At 41.7% G+C, this 20,458-nt stretch overlaps 1 protein-coding gene across 1 annotated transcript in view; it reads right to left on the bottom strand.

Moving 5' to 3' along the window:
• NCF2 (neutrophil cytosolic factor 2) overlaps positions 1-18,735 on the bottom strand; it is a 73,049-nt gene extending 54,314 nt beyond the window's left edge. The window contains exons 1-4 of the mRNA XM_056531866.1: positions 17,997-18,735; positions 15,067-15,296; positions 8,120-8,202; positions 50-158 (exon numbers count right to left, since the gene is read on the bottom strand). Of these exons, the coding sequence (XP_056387841.1) occupies positions 50-158; positions 8,120-8,202; positions 15,067-15,240 (366 nt within the window). The 5' untranslated portion in view covers positions 15,241-15,296; positions 17,997-18,735. The remainder of the gene's footprint in view (positions 1-49; positions 159-8,119; positions 8,203-15,066; positions 15,297-17,996) is intronic.
• Between the last annotated feature and the right edge of the window lie 1,723 nt (positions 18,736-20,458).

Here is a 20,458-nt window from a genome sequence, read left to right as displayed (position 1 = left end):
GCCATAACTCTCATGTTTCTATCACGTTTATGCCTGACTTTTCTCTCACCTCACAGCTGTACAGCTTAAATGTCAGACCCAGGATCTTGTAGTCAATGAGTTGGTTGCCTCTTAGCTCTGTAAAGCAGTGGGACCAGTCCTGGAGTGCTTGGTTATACCTGTACATAAATATATTACTTGTTACCAAAGAATGCGGCACAGGAATAAGTATCTAGGAGTCTTTATTAGTATTTCCCACAGCCAGTTAAATGGCCGACACATATCACAAGCCAGAGCTTCTTCAGGGTCATCAGGTTAGCCAGCTGTGTTGTATAAATGGGTTGTCTTCATGAGGACTCTTATGGTAACCCCTGACCTAATCAGAAATTCAGGGGGTATTTTTGGTGGTCTAGGAAGTGTGCTTAACTATAGACAGTCCTGGTTATTTGTCCTTTACTTTTTACGCTGGAGACATTTTACCATTTAGCATTTTGTATATTTGGAACTCCAAATTAATTACATTGCTAAATGTCAATGTGTGACCCAACGGATCCAAGATACTAAGAAAAACACATGGCCCAGATTTATCAAACTGTGTGAGAGAAAAGCTCTAAAAATATATAAAACACAAGCGCTTGTATCTGGTAACAATCTGGATTCCCCTAGCTGCAGCTGTACTGTATGCAAGCGTCCCAGTATGTTGTGCTAATATTGTAAGATATATTAATAAAAAAATAGTAAGTGCTGATAGGGGTTTACAGAAAAAGTGATACGTGATAATATTACTAATGCATACCTGAGATCTGAGACAATGGCAAATTTGTAACGGTAGAAAGCTTGTCAACAGAGCAGGTATATGCAGAGCAGTTGCAGTGGAAATAATGGTAAACTGTTGATCTGTGTGAATAGACACAATAGGATAGTTATTTGATCTTAATTTGATCTATAGGGCATTGGTTTTCAATAACATGTAGGTACTGGAGTTAAACCTAATGTACAGGATTGCCTGGTTTACAGGGTTATTAGCCAACTGAGTAAATGCTGTGCTCTATAACCGTTCCTTTCACATACCCGTGTTGGCTCTAAAAACAAATAAAACATAACCAATTTTTATCCTCTGGAACTTAGGAACCTTGCGTTGTTCCTGATTGCAGGTATGGAAGTCACAAGTAAGTAAATCCGCAGTGGATGAGTTAATACGCCATGAATATGCTCAGTACATTACTGGCCATAGTGTCTACGATGTCCGTCGTGTTGCTGCGGTCCCATGTACCATGATTTTTGTGGTGTTCCTTGTAGATCCCATGCATGTTATCCAGATTAAATCCTCTGCATTAGTACAGCGGGAGAAGGGCCTGGCCGGTGGCGTCTCAACCTAGGTGCTTGCGACTTCCGGGTTAAGCGGTGGCTCCACAATACTTCGACGCGTTTCGGAAACTGCATCTCGGTTTCCTTAGTCTGGAGCAGTGATTGTGGTGGGGCTGGCCGTCCTTATACTGGTCAGTGCAATCACGCTAGAGGTTAACCCGTTGTTGTCAGTTGTTATATGAATTGGAATCTACATCAAGTACATGCTAATGTGAACTACTGGCAGGAAAATTATCCCATCACATCACAGAAAACCAAATAATTCAATTTCTGAATTGAGTCCATATGGCTTCAATGAGTTTAAGTTACATATCCACTTAGATTCTGTTCTTGAAAGTTGTGCAATATAATTGCCACCCCATCAATGGGGTGCCACTTTTTCAATGCCAAAGAATGTTGATCCTATAGCAGACTGGTGGTATTTTTCCCTATAATGAATGGACAAAGGATGTCCTTCAAATCTCCTTTGGATATTGTACGGCCAACATAGATTTTGGCACAAGGACAAAGGATCCGATATAATACACCTTTAGTTTTACACTGGAGGTGATGTTTTATTTTATATTGGGTGTTATCCGCCTGGTTCTGAACCATTAAAGGGGTACTCCGGTGCTTAGACATCTTATCCCCTATCCAAAGGGGATAAGATGTCTAAGCACCGGAGTACCCCTTTAAAGTAGGAGAACTGTTGTTCATGGCTTTGCATGCATTGCATTGTCTACATGGGTAAAAAAAAAACATTTCTTGACTGAAGAAATGTTTCTGTGTGATTTTTTAAAGTTATAGGCCCTCATTTACTATTCTAAACCCGACCTCTTTTCTCGGGTTTTTTTGTCGCATCTTTGTCTGCGCCATGTCGCAGACATCGTGCGCCAGTCTGTGACACGATGCAACATTTTTTCCCGACGGACCCGATGTGGATTCTCCCAAACCCGAAAAAGGGGCGTTACCCGACATTTCTGAGCTTTCCCACGTATTTATTAAGGTTTCCAACCCGAATTTGTTGTATTGTTGTGGATTTTTTCCCGACAGCTCAGAGGAGTTGGAAACCAAAACCAACAAAACCCACGTGCGACAAACAGGATGCGACATAATAATAAATACCAGGGGAAAAAAGCAGTTGGGTAATAAAGCAAGATAGACTTACAAATGAGGGCCATAGTCTTCTTAATAGTGGGAGCTATCCAGTTGCCATCATTTTGTGCTTTTTTTATACACGAAGGAGGGGGAACTTTTCACGAGGTGCCAATGCCGTTTCACTATTTTGCGGAATAGGAAATTATGTTTACGGTGATTGGTATCTGGATTTTTGGATTCCGCTCATCATCCAAATTTCCTGCATGTGGTTGATTAGTCTGTTCTTTTAATATTAAGGGTTCCCTCCTGGTCACCTGTGTCTGTTTTTGTGTGTTCTCAAGTTGTTTCTCCTCATATCCCTTAGTTATAATTTTTTTCTTCATTTGGTTGGCTTCTTGATCATATTGTTCTATTTCGCTACAGTTGCGACGAAGTCCTAAGAATTGACTAGGGGGACATTGCTGAGCCATATGGGTAGATGGCAAATGTCCATGTGGATCAGGCTGTTACTGTCCGTTGGCTTATTATAGGTCTGGGTGTGTATTTTGTTATCACGGATACTGATAGTGAGGTCTAAAAACCTTGACTAATACTTGACTGTATGATGCGGTGAAGTTTAAAAAGAAATGTGTCCCGGTAAAGAACATGGTCCTGTACAGTCCTAAAGTCCCCTCAGGTAGAGTCCCTCAAGTCCACAAAGCTCTCCTGCAGGGTCGCCATAGGTCACTATTATGGTATTCTAATGTATATTAATTATGTACATTTATTATAGGTATTGTACAGTGAATATAAGCTATGTGCAAAGGTTATTAAGATGTTTAAACTGCATAGGACCTTCCTAAGGTCATGTGATCTGTCATGTGATATGTGATTACCTGACACCTGGAGGCACAGGTGACCACAGGCAACCCGCTACCAATGGGATTTAGTCCAGCCCCTGATATATAAGGGGCTGTAGTCTCCACACTAGCTCTCTTAGGGGGAGATTTATCAAAACCTGTGCAGAGGAAAACTTGCCCAGTTGCCCATAGCAACCAATCAGCTTATTTCTTTCATTTTTAGGAAGGCCTGTGAAAAATGAAAGAAGCGATCTGATTGGTTGCTATGGGCAACTGGGCAAGTTTTCCTCTGCACAGGTTTTGATAAATCTCCCCCTTAGTTCCTGCTCTCTTCCTGGACAAAGAAGCACAAGTCCTGTACAAGTCCTGTACAGCTAGGCCAAAGCCTACAAGTCTGCAGCCACATCTAATCTGTAAGTCTTCTGTGTCTACAAGTCAAGTCTCTACTGTCCCTACAAAAGTCATAACAGTAGCACAGTGGCCTCCATCATCCTTATTATTACTACTACAAGTCCAAGCAAGCCTGAGAGATTCCCTGTGTCCCAGTTGCCTCTGTGGAAGTTGGCTATCTGTAAGAACTGTTATACTGCCTTTTTCAGTAAAGTTCCAGTTGCTTCAAAACCTGCTTTGGACTCTCATTTAATATATGCCGCTTTGGCTTGGTTGTCGGCAGTGGCCCACACCATACAACCGCATCCTGGCGTCACGAACACTAGGGGTTAACAACATCGTGCCCCAGGGGTTAATAATATCTGATCCCACCACTCAGTCTGCTACACCCGTGGTCCCCGCCATACACCAGTGGTCTACCAGAGAAAGTGTTTTTATTAATGTTATTTAAAAACGTGGCCCTGTGGGAGGAGACGGCCATCTACCCAGGGGGCCACTTGGGCGCAGGCCTCATCCTCTGGCCACGTTTTATTGATGATGTAATTTTTATTTGTGAAGGCAGTGAGGACACTCTGACCATGTTTTCATATACCATTAATAAAACTACTTTCTTTTTAAACTTTACCGCATCATACAGTCAAGTGTCCCCTGACTTTTTAGACCTCACTATCACTAGCCAATTCTTAAGAGTTCGTCGCAACTGTAGCGAAATAGAACAATATGATCAGGAAGCCAACCAAATGAAGAAAAAATTATAACTGAGGGATATGAGGAGGAACAACTTAAGAAAACACAAAAAACAGATACAGGAGACCAGGAGGGAACCCTTAACATCAAAAGAACAGACTAATCAAGAACATGCATTTTTATTTTTACCCGTGTAGACAATGCAGTGCATGCAAAGCCATGAACAACAGTTCTCCTACTTTAATGGTTCAGAACCAGGCGGATAACACCCAATATAAAATAAAACATCACATCCACTGTAAAACTAAAAGTGTAATATTCTGTATCCTTTGTCCCTGTGCCAAAATCTATGTTCTAAAAGGAGATAAGAGAGCACTCCATGGTGCATTAAAAGATATATATATATATATATATATATATATATATATATATATATATATATATAAATGAAAAGGCTAGGCATGAAAGCCGCTCACCCCAAATTGTTGTGTAACAACATACACAACAATGGTAGGCACGTGAAGATAGTGAGTGATCCGCTGCCCTGCGGCTAGTATAGTTCCAGGGAAAGATAGGGCTTCACATAGGATGCCGGCTCCACGAGGCGCAGGATAAACTCAGCAGGAGACAGGTAAAAATTGAAAATGTTTTAATCTCAAAATGCAACGCGTTTCACTGCAATCTCGCAGCTTCATCGGGTGATGAAGCTGCGTGGGACCGTAGCAACATGACAGACATCGTAGCAACTACGGCCGGTAATGTACTGAGCATATTCATTGCGTGTTAACTTGTCCATTGTGGATTTACTTACTTGTGACTTCCATACCTGCAATCAGGAACAACGCAAGGTTTCTAAGTTCCAGAGGATCAAAACTGGTTATGTGTTATTTGTTTTTAGAGCCAACACGGGTATGTGAAAGGAACGGTTATAGAGCACAGCATTTACCCAGTCGGCTAATAACCCTGTAAACCAGGCAATACTGTACATTAGGTATAACTCCAGTACCTACATGTTATTGAAAACCAATGTCCTATAGATCAAATTAAGATCAAATAAATATCCTATTGGTACAGTTTACCACTATTCCCACTGGAACTACCTGCTCTGTTGACAAGCTTTCTACCGTGACAAATTCGCCATTGTCTCAGATCTCAGGTATGCATTAGTAATATTATCACGTATCACTATTTCTGTAAACCCCTATCAGCACTTACTATTTCTTTATTAATATGTGAGAGAAAAAGTGATTTTTCCCACAGCAACCAATCACAGCTCAGCTCACGAGCTCTGGTATAGTGAAAGCTGATCTGTGATTGGTCGCTGTGGGAAAATCTCTCCACTTTTTCTCTCACACCGTTTGATGAATCTGGGCCATGATATACTGTAATTTTAGTCCGTGTGAACAGGACCTTGTGACATGAATAGACTGAGCTAATGATTAAGGTGCGTAGGCAGGAGCATAACATAATATAAGCCTTTCTACTGTGAGCCATGTATAAAACTGTTGTCTTTTAATATAGCAGAGGAACCTTAAAGCGCAACTGTCATCAATATTTAGCCCTAACGCTATACACAGCATGTAAATGCAGTGTAGCACAGTAATTCAGGCATACCTTTTATTGTCTAATCGTTGGCTTTATGATTGTAAAAACTGATCTTATCCAGAGTCATGCACAGTCGGAGAAGCATCGCGGGGGTCCCCAATGCTACGCCTCTCTTGAACAACAGTACAGCATCTCGGCCCTATGTGAGAGACATAGGGACAGATTCATTAAAACCTGTGCAGAGGAAAAGTTGCCCAGTTGCCCATAGCAACCAATCTGATTGCCTCTTTCATTTTTAACAAGGCCTCTGCAAAATAAAAGAAGCGATCTGATTGGTTGCTATGGGCAACTCAACAACTTTTCCTCTGGACAGGTTTTGATAAATCTCCCCCATATAGCTCCTCCATGCATGCGCCGTCTGCGACCATTACAGTCCATTACAGTGCTCGGAAAGCTCTCTGCCTCTATTGGTCGGAGACCATGCACGGAGGAGCTGTATGTTTCTCACACAGGGCCGAGATGCTGTGACGTTGTTCAAGAGAGGCATGGCATTGTGGACCCCCCGCCACGCCTCTCTGACTGTGCATGACTATGGATAAAGCAGTTTTTACAATCATAAAGCCAACGATTAGACAATAAAATGTATGCCTGCAGTACTGTGCTACACAGCTTTTACATGCTTTGTATAGCGTTAGGGGTAAATATTGATGACAGTTGCGCTTTAAGGCACCAGGCATGTGTGCAACTGTTACCCTCTAGTAAAAAAAGGAAGGGAGGAGGCACACCACTATATGGAAACCAGAATAACGTATTCACTACTATGTGTGTACTAAGCCTCGATCCTCCGTTCAGCCAATAACTTCAAAACACCTGCAGGGTGCAACGTATCCAGGGTCAAGAAACAAGGCATAATATAACAAAGATGCGATACTGTGCACTCACCGCATAGTCTGTGTTTTCAGTCCAGGAGGCTCAAGGTCCGGGAGATGTCCATAGATGGCACCGAAGCGCTCCTAGCGCTTCGGTGCCATCTATGGACATCTCCCGGACCTTGAGCCTCCTGGACTGACTACACAGACTATGCGGTGAGTGCACGGTATTGCTTCTTTCTTATATTATGCAACTATTACCTCTGACCCCTCCCTATAACCACATCCTATGTATAGATAATGATGTACAGTAATGTTAAAGGAGTAATCCAGTATTTAAAAATGTATCCCCTATCCGCAGGATAGGAGATAAGTGTCAGATAGCGGTAGGTCCAACCACTGGGACCCCTGCGATGTACTGCCCCGCGGCCAGGCTCTAGGCATGAATGGAGTGTATTGAACTCAGCACGGCACCGTTTCTCCAGCTCTCCCATAGAGATGCATTGAGGGAGCCTGTTGGCCACTGCTTTGTGCATTGGTCGACATGCCCCCATTCATGAGGAGAGCGGGACACCGTATGGGACACTTATCCCCTATCCGCTGGATAACCCCTTTAAGATCAGACAACAGCAAATACTATAGATACAAACTATATAAACATAAATGAAAAAAGCTGCTAAATTGTTCCTATACTGGTTACAGGGAAAATGTTAACCAAAGATGGAGCATTACTAAATGTTAAAAAGTGCTGTATAAGGCTGGGTTCACACCACGTTTTTCAAATACGGTTACCGTATACGGTTTTCCGCTAAAAAACGTATATGGCAAAAACCGTATGCAACCTTATCCAACCGTATGACTCCAAATTAAAACGTATACGGTTTTTCCCCGTATGGTTCTATCCGTTTGCATCAGTTTTTGCGCGCGGTTTTGCTATTTTGTTGGAATCAGTTTTCCAGCAATTTAATAAAGTTACTATTGTTCTATTGAAATTCCAATCTGCGCATGTGTCAACTCCAAAAACGGATTAGAAAAACCGTATACAACCGTATTCTGAAATTCTGTGTACGGTTCTCATAGACAGCAATGTTAAAAGAACCGCATACGGTTCGCATACGGTTTTCCAACCGGAGGCAAAAACGTGGTCGACAGCGTTTTAGCCTACGGTTGAAAAATCGGCAAAACCGTATCCGAGGCAAAACGGATGCAACCGTACACAACATTTGGAATACGGTTTACAATGCATTCTCTATGCATACGGTTTCGGATACGGTCGTATACGTTTTTTTGCGGAAAACAGTATACGGTTACCATATTTGTAAAAACGTGGTGTGAACCCAGCCTAAAAGTTGTGGTGTCTCTTACTGGCCCTTCTTGAAGAGGACAGCGCCACGTTGAAAATACCCCACAGCCAAGTGCTTATCTTTTTCTATGGTGCTCGTGAAGGCCTGCAAGACAGCAAGAATAATGCAAAACATCAACATGCATGAGAAATTGTATTCATGATTCATATTGTGTAGGCCAACTAACTTCAATTGTAAATACTATAATGTCGTTTTTTGGGGTTTCTTCTGTTTTCATTTTATCCTAGTGATAATAAGGAAAAAGGTTTAAGGGGAACAAAATTTCCAAGTAAGGCTGGGTCCACACTACGTTTTGTCCCATACGGGAGCGCATATGGCAGGGGGGAGCTAAAAGCTCGCGCTCCTGTATGTGACCATATGCGCTCCCGTATGCCATTCACTTCAATGAGCCGACCGGAGTGAAACGTTCGGTCCGGTCGGCTCATTTTTGCGCCGTATGCGCTTTTACAACCGGACCTAAAACTGTGGTCAACCACGGTTTTAGGTCCGGTTGTAAAAGCGCATACGGCGCAAAAATGAGCCGACCGGACCGAACGTTTCACTCCGGTCGGCTCATTGAAGTGAATGGCATACGGGAGCGCATACGGTCACATACGGGAGTGCGAGCTTTTAGCTCCCCCCTGCCGTATGCGCTCCCGTATGGGACAAAACGTAGTGTGGACCCAGCCTAACAAGTAAAAAAAAGTATCTCCTATACAAGTTTTTGCACCTCTTCATGTCTGCACTCTTTTGACATACTAGGAATCACATTTAGGGTGCATTCACACCACATTTTTGCAATGCAGTTCCCGTATCAGGTTTTGGAAGAAAAACTGATTCCTCAAAACCTGACTAAACTGTATCAAAACGTGTGTACAAATTTTAACCCGTATACAGTTAAAAACCGTATATGTTTTGAAAAATGATGTCCGGTTGCATCAGTTTTTTAAGAAAAAAATTGTATACGTTTTTAACTTTTCACTGTTTGATTGAAATGACAAGAAAAAAAATTACAAGAAAGTCAAAAACCGTATGGAACGGTATGCACATACGGTTCTGTACGGTTCCCATTGACTCCCATGTTAAAAAAAAAGGTATATGTTTTAATACAGTTTTTCACCGGACCAAAATCCATGGTAGGCTATGGTTTTGGGTACGGGAAAAAAAAACTGACAAAACCGTACATGATGCAAAACGGACACAACCTGATGCATCTTTTGGCATACGGTTTTCAATGGAGAGTCAATGCATACGGTTTTCAATACAGTTCCGTACGGTTTTCACATAGAAAACGTATATGGAAACTGTATTGAAAAAACATGGTGTGAATGCAGCCTTACAAATATGTTTCTTTCTCTACAGGCAAGACAACCATTTAACTGGCTTTAAAGTGAACCTGTCATATCTTCAGTCCAATCTGCAGGCATCATGTTCTAAAGTAGAAGAAGCTGAGCAAATTGATATATAGTTTTATGGGAAAAGTTCCAGGATAACTTGTCATTTATTCATATGAATCTCTATCATTCTGGGCTAAGTAGACAAGTGGGCGGTCCAACTCAGAGATTGACAGCTCTCTGTGCATGCATACTCATAATTAGACAGCTGTCAATCACTGATTAGCACCGCCCACTTGTCTACTTAGTCCAGAATGACCAGATATTTATATGAATAAATGACAAGTTATCCTGGAACTTTTCCCACAAAAATATATATCAATCTGCTCAGCTCCTCCTGCTCTATAACACGATGCTGGTAAAGCCGACTGCATTTTCACTGTTACAGGTTCTCTTTAAGGAATTCCAGTTTCAGCATATAAAGTTTATGTATTGTAAAAAAAAAATAAAAAAAAAATATATATATATATATATATATATATATATATTATTATTTATTGTTTTTTTTTATACATGTTTGTTTTAAATACATTTTTCAAACCTCTACTTATAGCCATCTTATGGGAACCATCATTATTTATATTCGGAGGCTGAAAATTTGTCCTAGGCTATTTGAAAAGTGAAGATACAACATGATATACTGTACACACATCATGTAAATACATTGATCATACGATCCCTTAGATTCCACCCATCAAAAAGACCACTCCTTAAATCATTACTGTTGTTTCACAAAACTTTTTACATGTCATACAGAAATGTCAAAAGTTTTGTTCAGTTGGGGTCTCGGTGTTTAGACTCACCAACAATCGCCGAATGAGGCGGGAGAAGCGCTCAGCTAAGCTCTTCCCTTCCCATCTCGCTGCTTTCTCTGTCTAGCTGCAGGAGTCGGGCTCCATAGACTTACCAAAGAATCTGTTTTCTCCAGCGAGCTGGGGAGAGAAACACTTAGCTGAGCATTTCTCCTGGCTTCTTCTAGCAAACCCCGACCAATCAAAACTTTTGACTCTTTGTCTCTATAATTCGTTAATGTTTTGCTAAACAACAGTAAGTCATACTTAAGGTAGCTTAAACTTAAAGCAGAACATTGATATTCTGATTATTACATATGAATAACTTTAAAATTTAAAGGGGTACTCCGCTGCTAGACATATCATCCTGTATCCAAATGATAGGGGATAGGATGTCTGATCGCTGGGGATCCATTGCTGGGGCCTCGCGATCTCCCGCAGCACCCGGCGTTCTAAACAAATGCCAGGTTCCTTCAGCAGTGGTAGTGACATCAAGACATACCCCCTCCATTCATGTCTATGGGAGGGGGCGTGTCTGGTTACACGCCCCCTCCTGTAGACATTAATGGAGGGGGTGTGGCCATGACGTCACAATCACGGCCTCTGGCTCTGAGCGTTCTGAACAAAATGTTCAGAACGCTGAAGCATTGAAGTACCCTTTTAACTTTAGAGCAGTGTTTTCCAAACAGTGTGCCTCCAGCTGTTGCAAAACTACAACTCTCAGCATGCCCAGACAGCGGAAGGGGCCTCCTATAGTTACTGTGCCAATGGGTATATCCCATAATGTACGTTCATAAGTAGTATCAAAAATCCCACCATCATTTGCTTGATCTCTTTTATATTTATTATTTTATCATGTAAAATTTCTGCAGAATAGATAATATGGGCAAATATTAAATAATATATCAGATTGATAGACTAAAACAGTTAACAAACCGGCAGTTCTCCCAATGCTGACAATATGTGACAGGTAATCTTCGTTATTTATTTACTTATCATCTTGATATACCCATGTAAAAGTAAAAGATTACAGCTCTGAAGTTTAGAGTGTGTTTTGTACTTTAAATTAATCCAAAATTTCAATACAATATTTTGTTAACTCGCAGATATTTCAATTTATTTTAAACATTTTTTACTAGTTGTCTGGGGACTCATTTGTGGTGACGCCAAAGTTTTGGTGTGACCGCAGGGTGTGAAGGGTTGTAGGTGGATGGGGCAGATGGTATAGCCCAGGGGCAAGGTGTTATTAACCCTTAATGTTTGTGACGCCAGAGTGGCTTTTCCGGTAACCACCCGAACGGTAGCACCGCTATCCCAAGGTTAGGCAGGGCAATAATAGTCCAAGACCTGGTAAGGGTTAACGGTAGCTTTTCTTGAGGTTAGACATTTGTTATAGTCTTTACAGCTAGGCCAGAATCCCAGAGAGTCAACCAGTAACACGGACAGGGCCTTGCAGTACTTTTGGGTCAGACTTCAATACAGCCACTCTGACTATAATTGACTTGACTAGTGACTTGACTTTGGTAGAGACAGCTGACATAGATGAGATGACTTAGTGACAATGTGGCTGGTGTGCAGGCTTTATGGCCTCCAGGTGTAACACAGGATCTGTGATGTCTGTGCTTTGCTGTTCTTCAGCAGGAGTTGTGGTGTAAGAGAGAGATTGTAATGGCTCCCACTCTTATAAAGGGGGGCTGAGCCAGAAGCCCATAGGACAAGCTGCAGGTCAGGTGGTCAACTGGTGCTCTCTGTGTAACATAACACATCATGTGAACATAACAGGTGATACCTCCAAAGGTCCTTAACCTTTTAAGGATGCAGGGCGCGTATGGATATGCCCGTGGGAATTCCGGTCCCCGCCGCTAGCCGGTTGGGGACCGGATCGGGATGCCTGCTGAAATCATTGAGACCCCCCCCAATGTCGGTGATCGGAGAAAATCGCATGTCAATTCAGACATGCGATTTTCTCCAATTCCGGGCTGATCAGGTCTCTGGTGACCCGATCACCCGGAAAATAGGGATGATCGGAGTTGTCAGTGACAGCCCCGATCAGCCTAAGGGATAGGAGTGAGGTCGCAGTGCTGCGATCTCCTCCTATCCCCTGATAATAGTCAGAACTGAGTTCTGACCAATGGCAGCACAGGACAGGGGGTTGCCATGGAAACCCCCCGTTCTGCCCACCCCTGGATGTCGGGCAGAACGGGGGGGAGAAGATGCGTGGGGCCCGGCAATCATCGCAGACATCCAGCCGAGGTCACGGCTCAGGTAGGGAATCGAAGGGGGGGGTTTGAAGAAATGAAAGTGAAATGAATGTGATCTTTACTGTGGCAACCACTAGGAAGGCCGGACTGCAACTCCTAGCATGCCCAGACAGCAACCAGAGGCTGTGTGGGCATGCTGGGAGTTGTAGTTTTGCAACATCTGGAGGGTCACAGTTTGGTGACCACTGTTACAGTGGTGTCCAAACGGTAGCCCTCCAGATGTTGCCAAACTACAACTCTCAGCATGCCTAGACCGCCCAGGCGTGCTGGTAGTTGTAGTTCTGTAACATCTGTCCCTTCAGATTTTGCAATTTTCATGAAATTTTTGAAAATTGCTGCTCTACTTTGAATTGTATTTGTGAATAAAAATAAAATTTATTTGGAATATCAATTTTCCTTACAAGTAGAGAGCTTCAAAGTTAGAAAAATGCAAAATTTTCTAACTTTTCATGAAATTTTGGGATTTTTCACCAAGAAAGGATGCAAGTAACGCCGAAAATTTACCACCAAAATAAAGTAGAATATGTCACGAAAAAACAATCTCAGAATCAGAATATTCGGTAAAAGTGTTTTAGAGTTATTAACGCTTAGAGTGACGGTGGTCAGAATTGCGAAAAAGGGTGCTTAAGGTGAAAAAGGGCTCAGTCCTTAAGGGGTTAAAGGTCCTTTATACTTTATATACCTATACATAACATTATGCACTATATTTACAACACCATACATAACATTAGACTTACTACTATGGGGTAGAGGCTGCAGGAGAGCTGCTAGGACAATGAGGGACTCAACCTGACAGGGCTTAAGTACTTTACAGGAGAATATCCTGTACTGGGACATTACACATTTTTTATGTGGACTATAAATAAATTAATAAAATAAAATTTAAATAATTTCTCCTGAATATTTGTTATGTTTTCCTATTAGGGTTTTATGTATATCTGCATTTTCAGTAATCAGATTTTTCTAATATCTACCCCCTGAGACATGTATGAACCATAACCCTGTGTGAGGTTTTCGAAGAACGCAATAATAATATCTTAAAATATCGATAAGTGTGATTTTCATTTTGCTTCTTGAATTTTTCAGGATTCTAAATTGGCACAAAAAAAGGTAAACTTTTGGCACCAAATGGAAAAAAGTGAAACCTCATATATTTTCATAGCAACATAAGTGAACTTGAGCATTATTAAAGGGGTACTCCACTGGAAGAAATTTTTTTTTTTAAATCAACTGGTGCCAGAAAGTTAAACAGATTTGTAAATTACTTCTATAAAAAAAACTAATCCTTCCAGTACTTATCAGCTGCTATACAATCCACAGGAAGTTCTTTTCTATTTAAATTTCCTTTCTGCCTTACTACAGTGCTCTCTGCTGACACCTCTGTCAATTTTAGGAACTGTCCAGAGTAGGAGCAAATCCCCATAGAAAACCTATCCTGCTCTGGACAGTTCCTAAAATGGACAGAGGTGTCAGCAGAGAGCACTGTGGTCAGACAGAAAGGAAATTGAAAAAGAAAAGAACTTCCTGTGGATCATACAGCAGCTGATAAGTACTGAAAGGATTAAGATTTTTTTTATAGAAGTAATTTACAAATCTGTTTAACTTTTCTGGCACCAGTTGACTTAAAACAATATATATGTTTTCCAGTGAAGTACCCCTTTAATATTACGGTAACAAAAATAAGGCTGGGTTCACACTACGTTTTTGCCATACTGTTTTCAATCCGTTTTTCTAAAGAAAACCGTATGGGAAAAAAACGGATGGAACAGTATTGAAAAAAGTAAACCGTATGCGTTTTTTTAACAGTTTACTGTTTTTAAAAGTTCATACAGTTCTGTCAGTTTCTATTAAAAAAAAAACATACTTTTTGAAAATTTTGTCCATTTTTAATGGTAGGGGTCTTGGGTGGGGACTTTAGGATTCAAATGCGCATGAGCAAAGTAAAACCGTATATGTTTTTCCCGTATGGAACTGTATAAATGTGCGTTTCCCATTGACGTCCATGTTAAAAAAAACTTATGCGGTTGCAGTACGGTTTTTAAACATCATGGTCAACCACGGTTTTGACTCCGGTTTAAAAAAAACGTACTGCAACCGCAACCGCATGGACGTCAATGGGAAACGCACATGTATACGCACATACGGGAAAAACCTATACGTTTTTACTTTGCACATGCGCATTTGAATCCTAAAGTCCCCACCCAAGACCCCTCCCATTAAAAGTGGACAAAATTTTCAAAAACGTATGGGTTTTATTTTTATAAAAACTGACGGAACTGTATGCACTTTTAAAAACAGTAAACTGTTTAAAAACGTATACGGTTAACTTTTTTACATACTGTTCCATCCGTTTTTTTGCCATACGGTTTTCTTTAGAAAAACGGATTGAAAACAGTATGGCAAAAACGTAGTGTGAACCCAGCCTTACACAGGTTTTTAATGTCCCCTATTATCTAATATAATTATTACTGAAATGACTTCCCTTATCCGATGCATCTTACCATATGAAAAAAAGTGTGTTACCTGTTCTGCCCCATATAAATCTCCCAAAACAAGATGGCAGCAGCCGATGTTAAAGCAGATCTTGGATCGGGGTTCTGCGATGGATGTGAATAATTTCAGGGCACCCTTCCAGTCGTCTTTCTCGGCAGCAGCCACCCCCTCGCTCCAAAGGCGCATGATCTCAACCAGAGCCATCGCTGCGTACTAGGATGTTATCCTTTCTTGACTGATCCTCAGAAGTTATTCTTCCTCTGTTACCAAGTAATAGGGCAAGTAAGTGCACCTCACGGCACCCGCACTGTTCATATGTGTTGGTGACACAAGAGGAAGCAGAGTGACACTATACAATTGTCAGCAACAGATTCTGAAACTGAAGATTGGAACAATACGTAACAACTTCCCCTATTATGTCTCCTTCCTCTATCGTCACTGTGCATATTTGTAAGGAACAAGTGATGACGGCCCAGGGGTGGACAGTAACAGCATGGGGCCCCGGTAAAAGACATGTGTATGGGCCCCAATTCCTTAAAGGGGTACTCTAAAGGGCCCCCAGACATCTTATCCCCTATCCATAGGATAGGGGATAAGATGTCTAATCAGGGGGGTCCTGCCGCTGGTACCCCCCAACCCCCCCCCCCCCCCAACAGCACCCTAGTTATCTCGTGTACGGAGCAAAATTCGCTCTGTGCCGGATGACTAGCGACGTCAGGGTCACACCCCCCCTCGTAATGTCACGTCCTCCCCCTCAATGCAAGTCTATGGGAGGGGGCGTGGCCCCTCCCATAGACTTGCATTGAGGGGGCTTGATGTGACATCACAAAGGGGCATGGCTGTGACATTACGAGCCTCCGGCGTCGCAGCTGGTGTTCTAAACGAATGGCAAGTGCTGAAGGGAGATCCAAAGGATAGTGGATAAGATGTCTAGGGGTGGAGTACCCCTTTAAATGCCCCCTAACATGCTGCTTACATGACACCCAAATGCAAAAACCATTCCATACACGTCCCATACACTGGACACATACTGAACACCGTTACAAATAGGGGCCACTTTCCTCCTAGACTATGGGCTATACTCTAATACTAATAGTGCAGACTGGGTGACTGAACTTCTATTTTGCTCCTTATCTTGTGAACTTTATAATGCGGATATTGTTTCTGTATTGTTTAGTATTGTGACCATTTAGCACTGTGTAGTAGTTATTGAGTAAGATTTTTTTTTATTTGGTTGCATGGTATATAGCCATCTGTTTATTGGTACATGTAGGAGGGTCTGATAAAGCTTATTCACTGCTATATTCAGGTGTTGGTCTCTGGTGTGTTGTTTTTTAATTGATTTTATCCATTTGTCTGGTCTTTTTTGTCTTCTACTTATAAAAGTTGTCTACATATTTTTACGTATATTGGTGGTTTTGCACTTTTTTCCTTGTTGTCTTTTCCTTTTGTGAATACATACAGAACACACACTACTTTTAAGAGAACAACGGATACCTCTGCACATTTTAGGGTTCCCTTAATGTTTTTATGTAATTTTCCCTTATTCAAACAATGGCCCTCATTTACTATTCTAAACCTGACTTGTTTTGTCGGGTTTTTTTGGCGCATCTTTGTCTGAGACATGTCGCAGACATTGTGCGCCAGTCTGCGACACGATGCAAAATTTTTTCCCGACGGACCCGATGTGGATTCTCCCAAACCCGAAAAAGGGGCGTAACCGGATATTTCTGAGCTTTCCCACGTATTTATAAAGGTTTCCAACCCGAATTTGTTGAATTGTTGTGGATTTTTTCCCGACAACTCAGAGGAGTTGGAAACCAAAACCAACAAAACCCAGTGCGACAAACAGGATGCAACATAATAATAAATACCAGGGGGAAAAAGCAGTCGGGTAAGAAAGAAAGATAGACTTACAACCCGATTTTCTAAGTAAATGAGGGCCAATGTGTCCATTTATTACAAAAAGTCAGCTCTTACCATGTAGCCTAGAGAATGCCATTAGACTAACCGAATATAGGAGATGGGAAGGAGACAAGCTGTGCTTTTTATAGGGCCCTAATACAGGGGCCAATGCTCTATGTAAACAAGTGCTGATCTTGTAGATTGGCGCTCCTTTACCGAGGTTTGACTAAATTGTGGGAATGACACACAAACAATCACTCGTGCGGCCCTTTTCTTTATTCTTCTATTGACTGCTCATCTTCTAATACACAGGGAGATGTGCGGCTGACAAATGACAATTTTTAAGCAGGGAAGATGATCACTGGCTGTATTACACAGGGGGATAGAGCCTTTAGTTATTGCACATTAATAATCTGTATACATTTTGGTGTACTGTCTCTTTAACTGGCCAAAAATTACCAGATGTTCCAAAGACCATGTAAAAGGGTCTTCACAATGGTTTAATAGTGTCCATGTGTCCAGTAGCCATGTCTATGGCCATTTATGTAGCTACCAAGGCCTATAAGGAAGTCACCCGACTGGGAGGGCACTTGGCTCACACCCTTCTTCCAGAGGATGGCACCCGATGTTTTGGAGTATGATGGCTATTGCTGCTACTATATTTGCTGAACTCCATTGGTGCTCCAGATTAAGGGGCAGTAGAGCAGAATGAGGTGCACATCATTTGGCCACTAGTTGCTTAGCTGCCTATTAATCCCTGAAATACACTGATTCTCCAGCATCGGAGGTACAATACTCCTGTACCAGGGAAGGCATAGGCCCCATAGAGATGTGTCAGATCGTCCAATGGCCAACTAGGCCACAAGCACAGGAGTGTGAGAAGTAAGCTCCTTCTGCACCATTCACACATAGGACACACTTTAACTCTACTCATCAATTAGTTACATCTTCCCATTTAAGCCACACCCCTTCAGCCATTTTTAAAGGGGTTATATGAAAAAAATCTATGTATCTCCTATCCATAGAATAGATAAAAATTGCATGATAGATGGTACCTCACAATTACCAGAGGAGATTGACTGGAGCAGTGGTCACACGTGCATTTTGCTGCTCCATTAAAAGTCTATTCACCGAACTCATAAACGATCCAGTTTCCAGTGTGTTCTCTTAATGCTCCTATAATCAAAATGGCACTATATTATTTTGTCTTATCTCATAGGAGAACAGGCCTGTCCACATGCAATGCTGATACATAGGACAGCATAACCTAAACCTAATGTCAGATCAACCTTAAGTTAGCAGCAGCCATCGGTTTATTCCTATCAAAACTAGTCCCTTCTTTAGTTTGCTTCTGCTACTAAGCCTCAAAGGAGTAGTCCCATGTAAGAAAATATGACCCCTATTCAAAGAGGTCCCATCATTTTGACCCACTGCAATTTCCTGTACGATGCTCTGGCTTGCTTGTACACTGTACAGGAAATCCTGGGGGGGTCCTAGCATTTGGATACCCCGTGATGAGACATGGGGTACTACTTCTTTAGAGTACCCATATAGTACCTGTTCAGTCAACAGCCATGCGTGAGGAGAGACAGAGCGCCGTAAAGGAAATCGTGGGGGGTCCCAGCATTTGAATACCCCGCGATGAGACATGGGGGACTACTCCTTTAGAGTACCCATATAGTATCTGTTCATTCAACAACTCTCCCAATACCAATATCATCATACACATGAGCGCGCAGGATTCCTTATCTCGCCAAGATCCTTATCTTATCCTCCAGTAATAGGGTGAAACCACACAATCAGGTTGCATTTATATTGTTCTTGGTGTCTAAGGAAATAAATGAAGAAAGATTAATACAAATCAAGAAAGAAAAAAAATGGAAATAATACTTGGGGAATAATAGGCTGTTAGTAACTATTCCAACCAAGCCTTAGTTTTCAGTGGCATTACCCTTGTAATGATCATTTTTTATTACCATATGGGGACCAACCTATTTCACTATATGGCTTGTAACGAAAAAGGAGAACAGAGCCCACCTCGCTTGAAAGATCAGCTCAGAAGCAACAAAAATGAGGAAATATTTCCTTCCCTTTCCCTTAAGTGCAAGACGTTATGGAGAAATATTCCATTGCATTATGAGCATGTATCATCATTATAATGTTGCTTCATAGTGTAACTAAAGGGTATTTGTTATAATTATAAGAAAAATAAAACACGATTCACACAATGGGTGCCTCCATCTGTTGCAAAACTACAACTCCCAGCATTCCCCAAAAGTCTAAGTCCAACTGTGCATGCGTGGAGTTGAAGTTTTAAAGTCAAAGTTAAAACAACTGAAGGCACCCTTTTTGGGAAATACTGCTACATAGTATAGATAGATAGAGATATATCTCCCCAATAAAGCTCTACTAAAGCTATATATATATATATATATATATATATATATATATATATATATATATATGTATATATATGTTGTATATACATTACATATACACACATAAATACAGTATTTGAATAAAAATACATATACACACATAATTTTTTTTCATACAAGAAATTGTGCGTATTAGATATCTTTTATACACTGCTAAAAAAAAAATTAAGGAACACTAAGATAACACATCCTAGATCTGAATGAATGAGCTAATCGTATGAAATACTTTAGTCTTTACATAGTTGAATGCGCTGACAACAAAATCACACAAAAATTATCAATCAAATTTATCAACCCATGGAGGTCTGGATATGGAGTCACACTCAAAATCAAAGTGGAAAACCACACTACAGGCTGATCCAACTTTGATGTAATGTCCTTAAAACAAGTCAAAATGAGGCTCAGTAGTGTGTGTGGCCTCCACGTGCCCGTATGACCTCCCTACAATGCCTGGGCATGATCCTGAAGAGGTGGCAGATGGTCTCCTGAGGTATGTCCTTCCAGACCTGGACTAAGGCAACTGCCAACTCCTGGACGGTCTGTAGGTCAACGTGGTGTTGGTGGATGGAGCGAGACATGATGTCCCAGATGTGCTCAATTGGATTCAGGTCTGGGGAACGGGCGGGCCAGTCCATAGCATCAATGCCTTCCTTTTGCAGGAACTGCTGACACACTCCAACCACATGCCCACCGTCAAACCGGTCATGCTGGAGGATGTTGCAGGCAGCAGAACTCTGTCACGTGCTCAGTGTGAACCTTCTTTCATCTGTGAAGAGCATGGGGCGCCAGTGGCGAATTTGCCATTCTTGGTGTTCTCTGGCAAATGCCAAACGTCCTGCATGGTGTTGGGCTGTAAGCACAACCCCACCTGTGTATATCAGCCCCTCATATCACCCTCATGGAGTCTGTTTCTGAACGTTTGAGTGGACACATGCACATTTGTGGCCTGCTGGAGGTCATTTTTCAGGGCTCTGGCAGTGCTCCTTCTGCTCCTCCTTGCACAAAGGCGGAGGTAGCGGTCCTGCTGCTGGGTTGTTGCCCTCCTACACGTCTCCTGATGTACTGGCCTGTCTCCTGGT

Source organism: Hyla sarda, chromosome 7, assembly GCF_029499605.1.
Source record: "Hyla sarda isolate aHylSar1 chromosome 7, aHylSar1.hap1, whole genome shotgun sequence".
Taxonomy (NCBI): domain Eukaryota; kingdom Metazoa; phylum Chordata; class Amphibia; order Anura; family Hylidae; genus Hyla; species Hyla sarda.
Note: the sequence above shows the minus strand (reverse complement) of the source record. Positions and strands in the feature narration are given on the sequence as shown.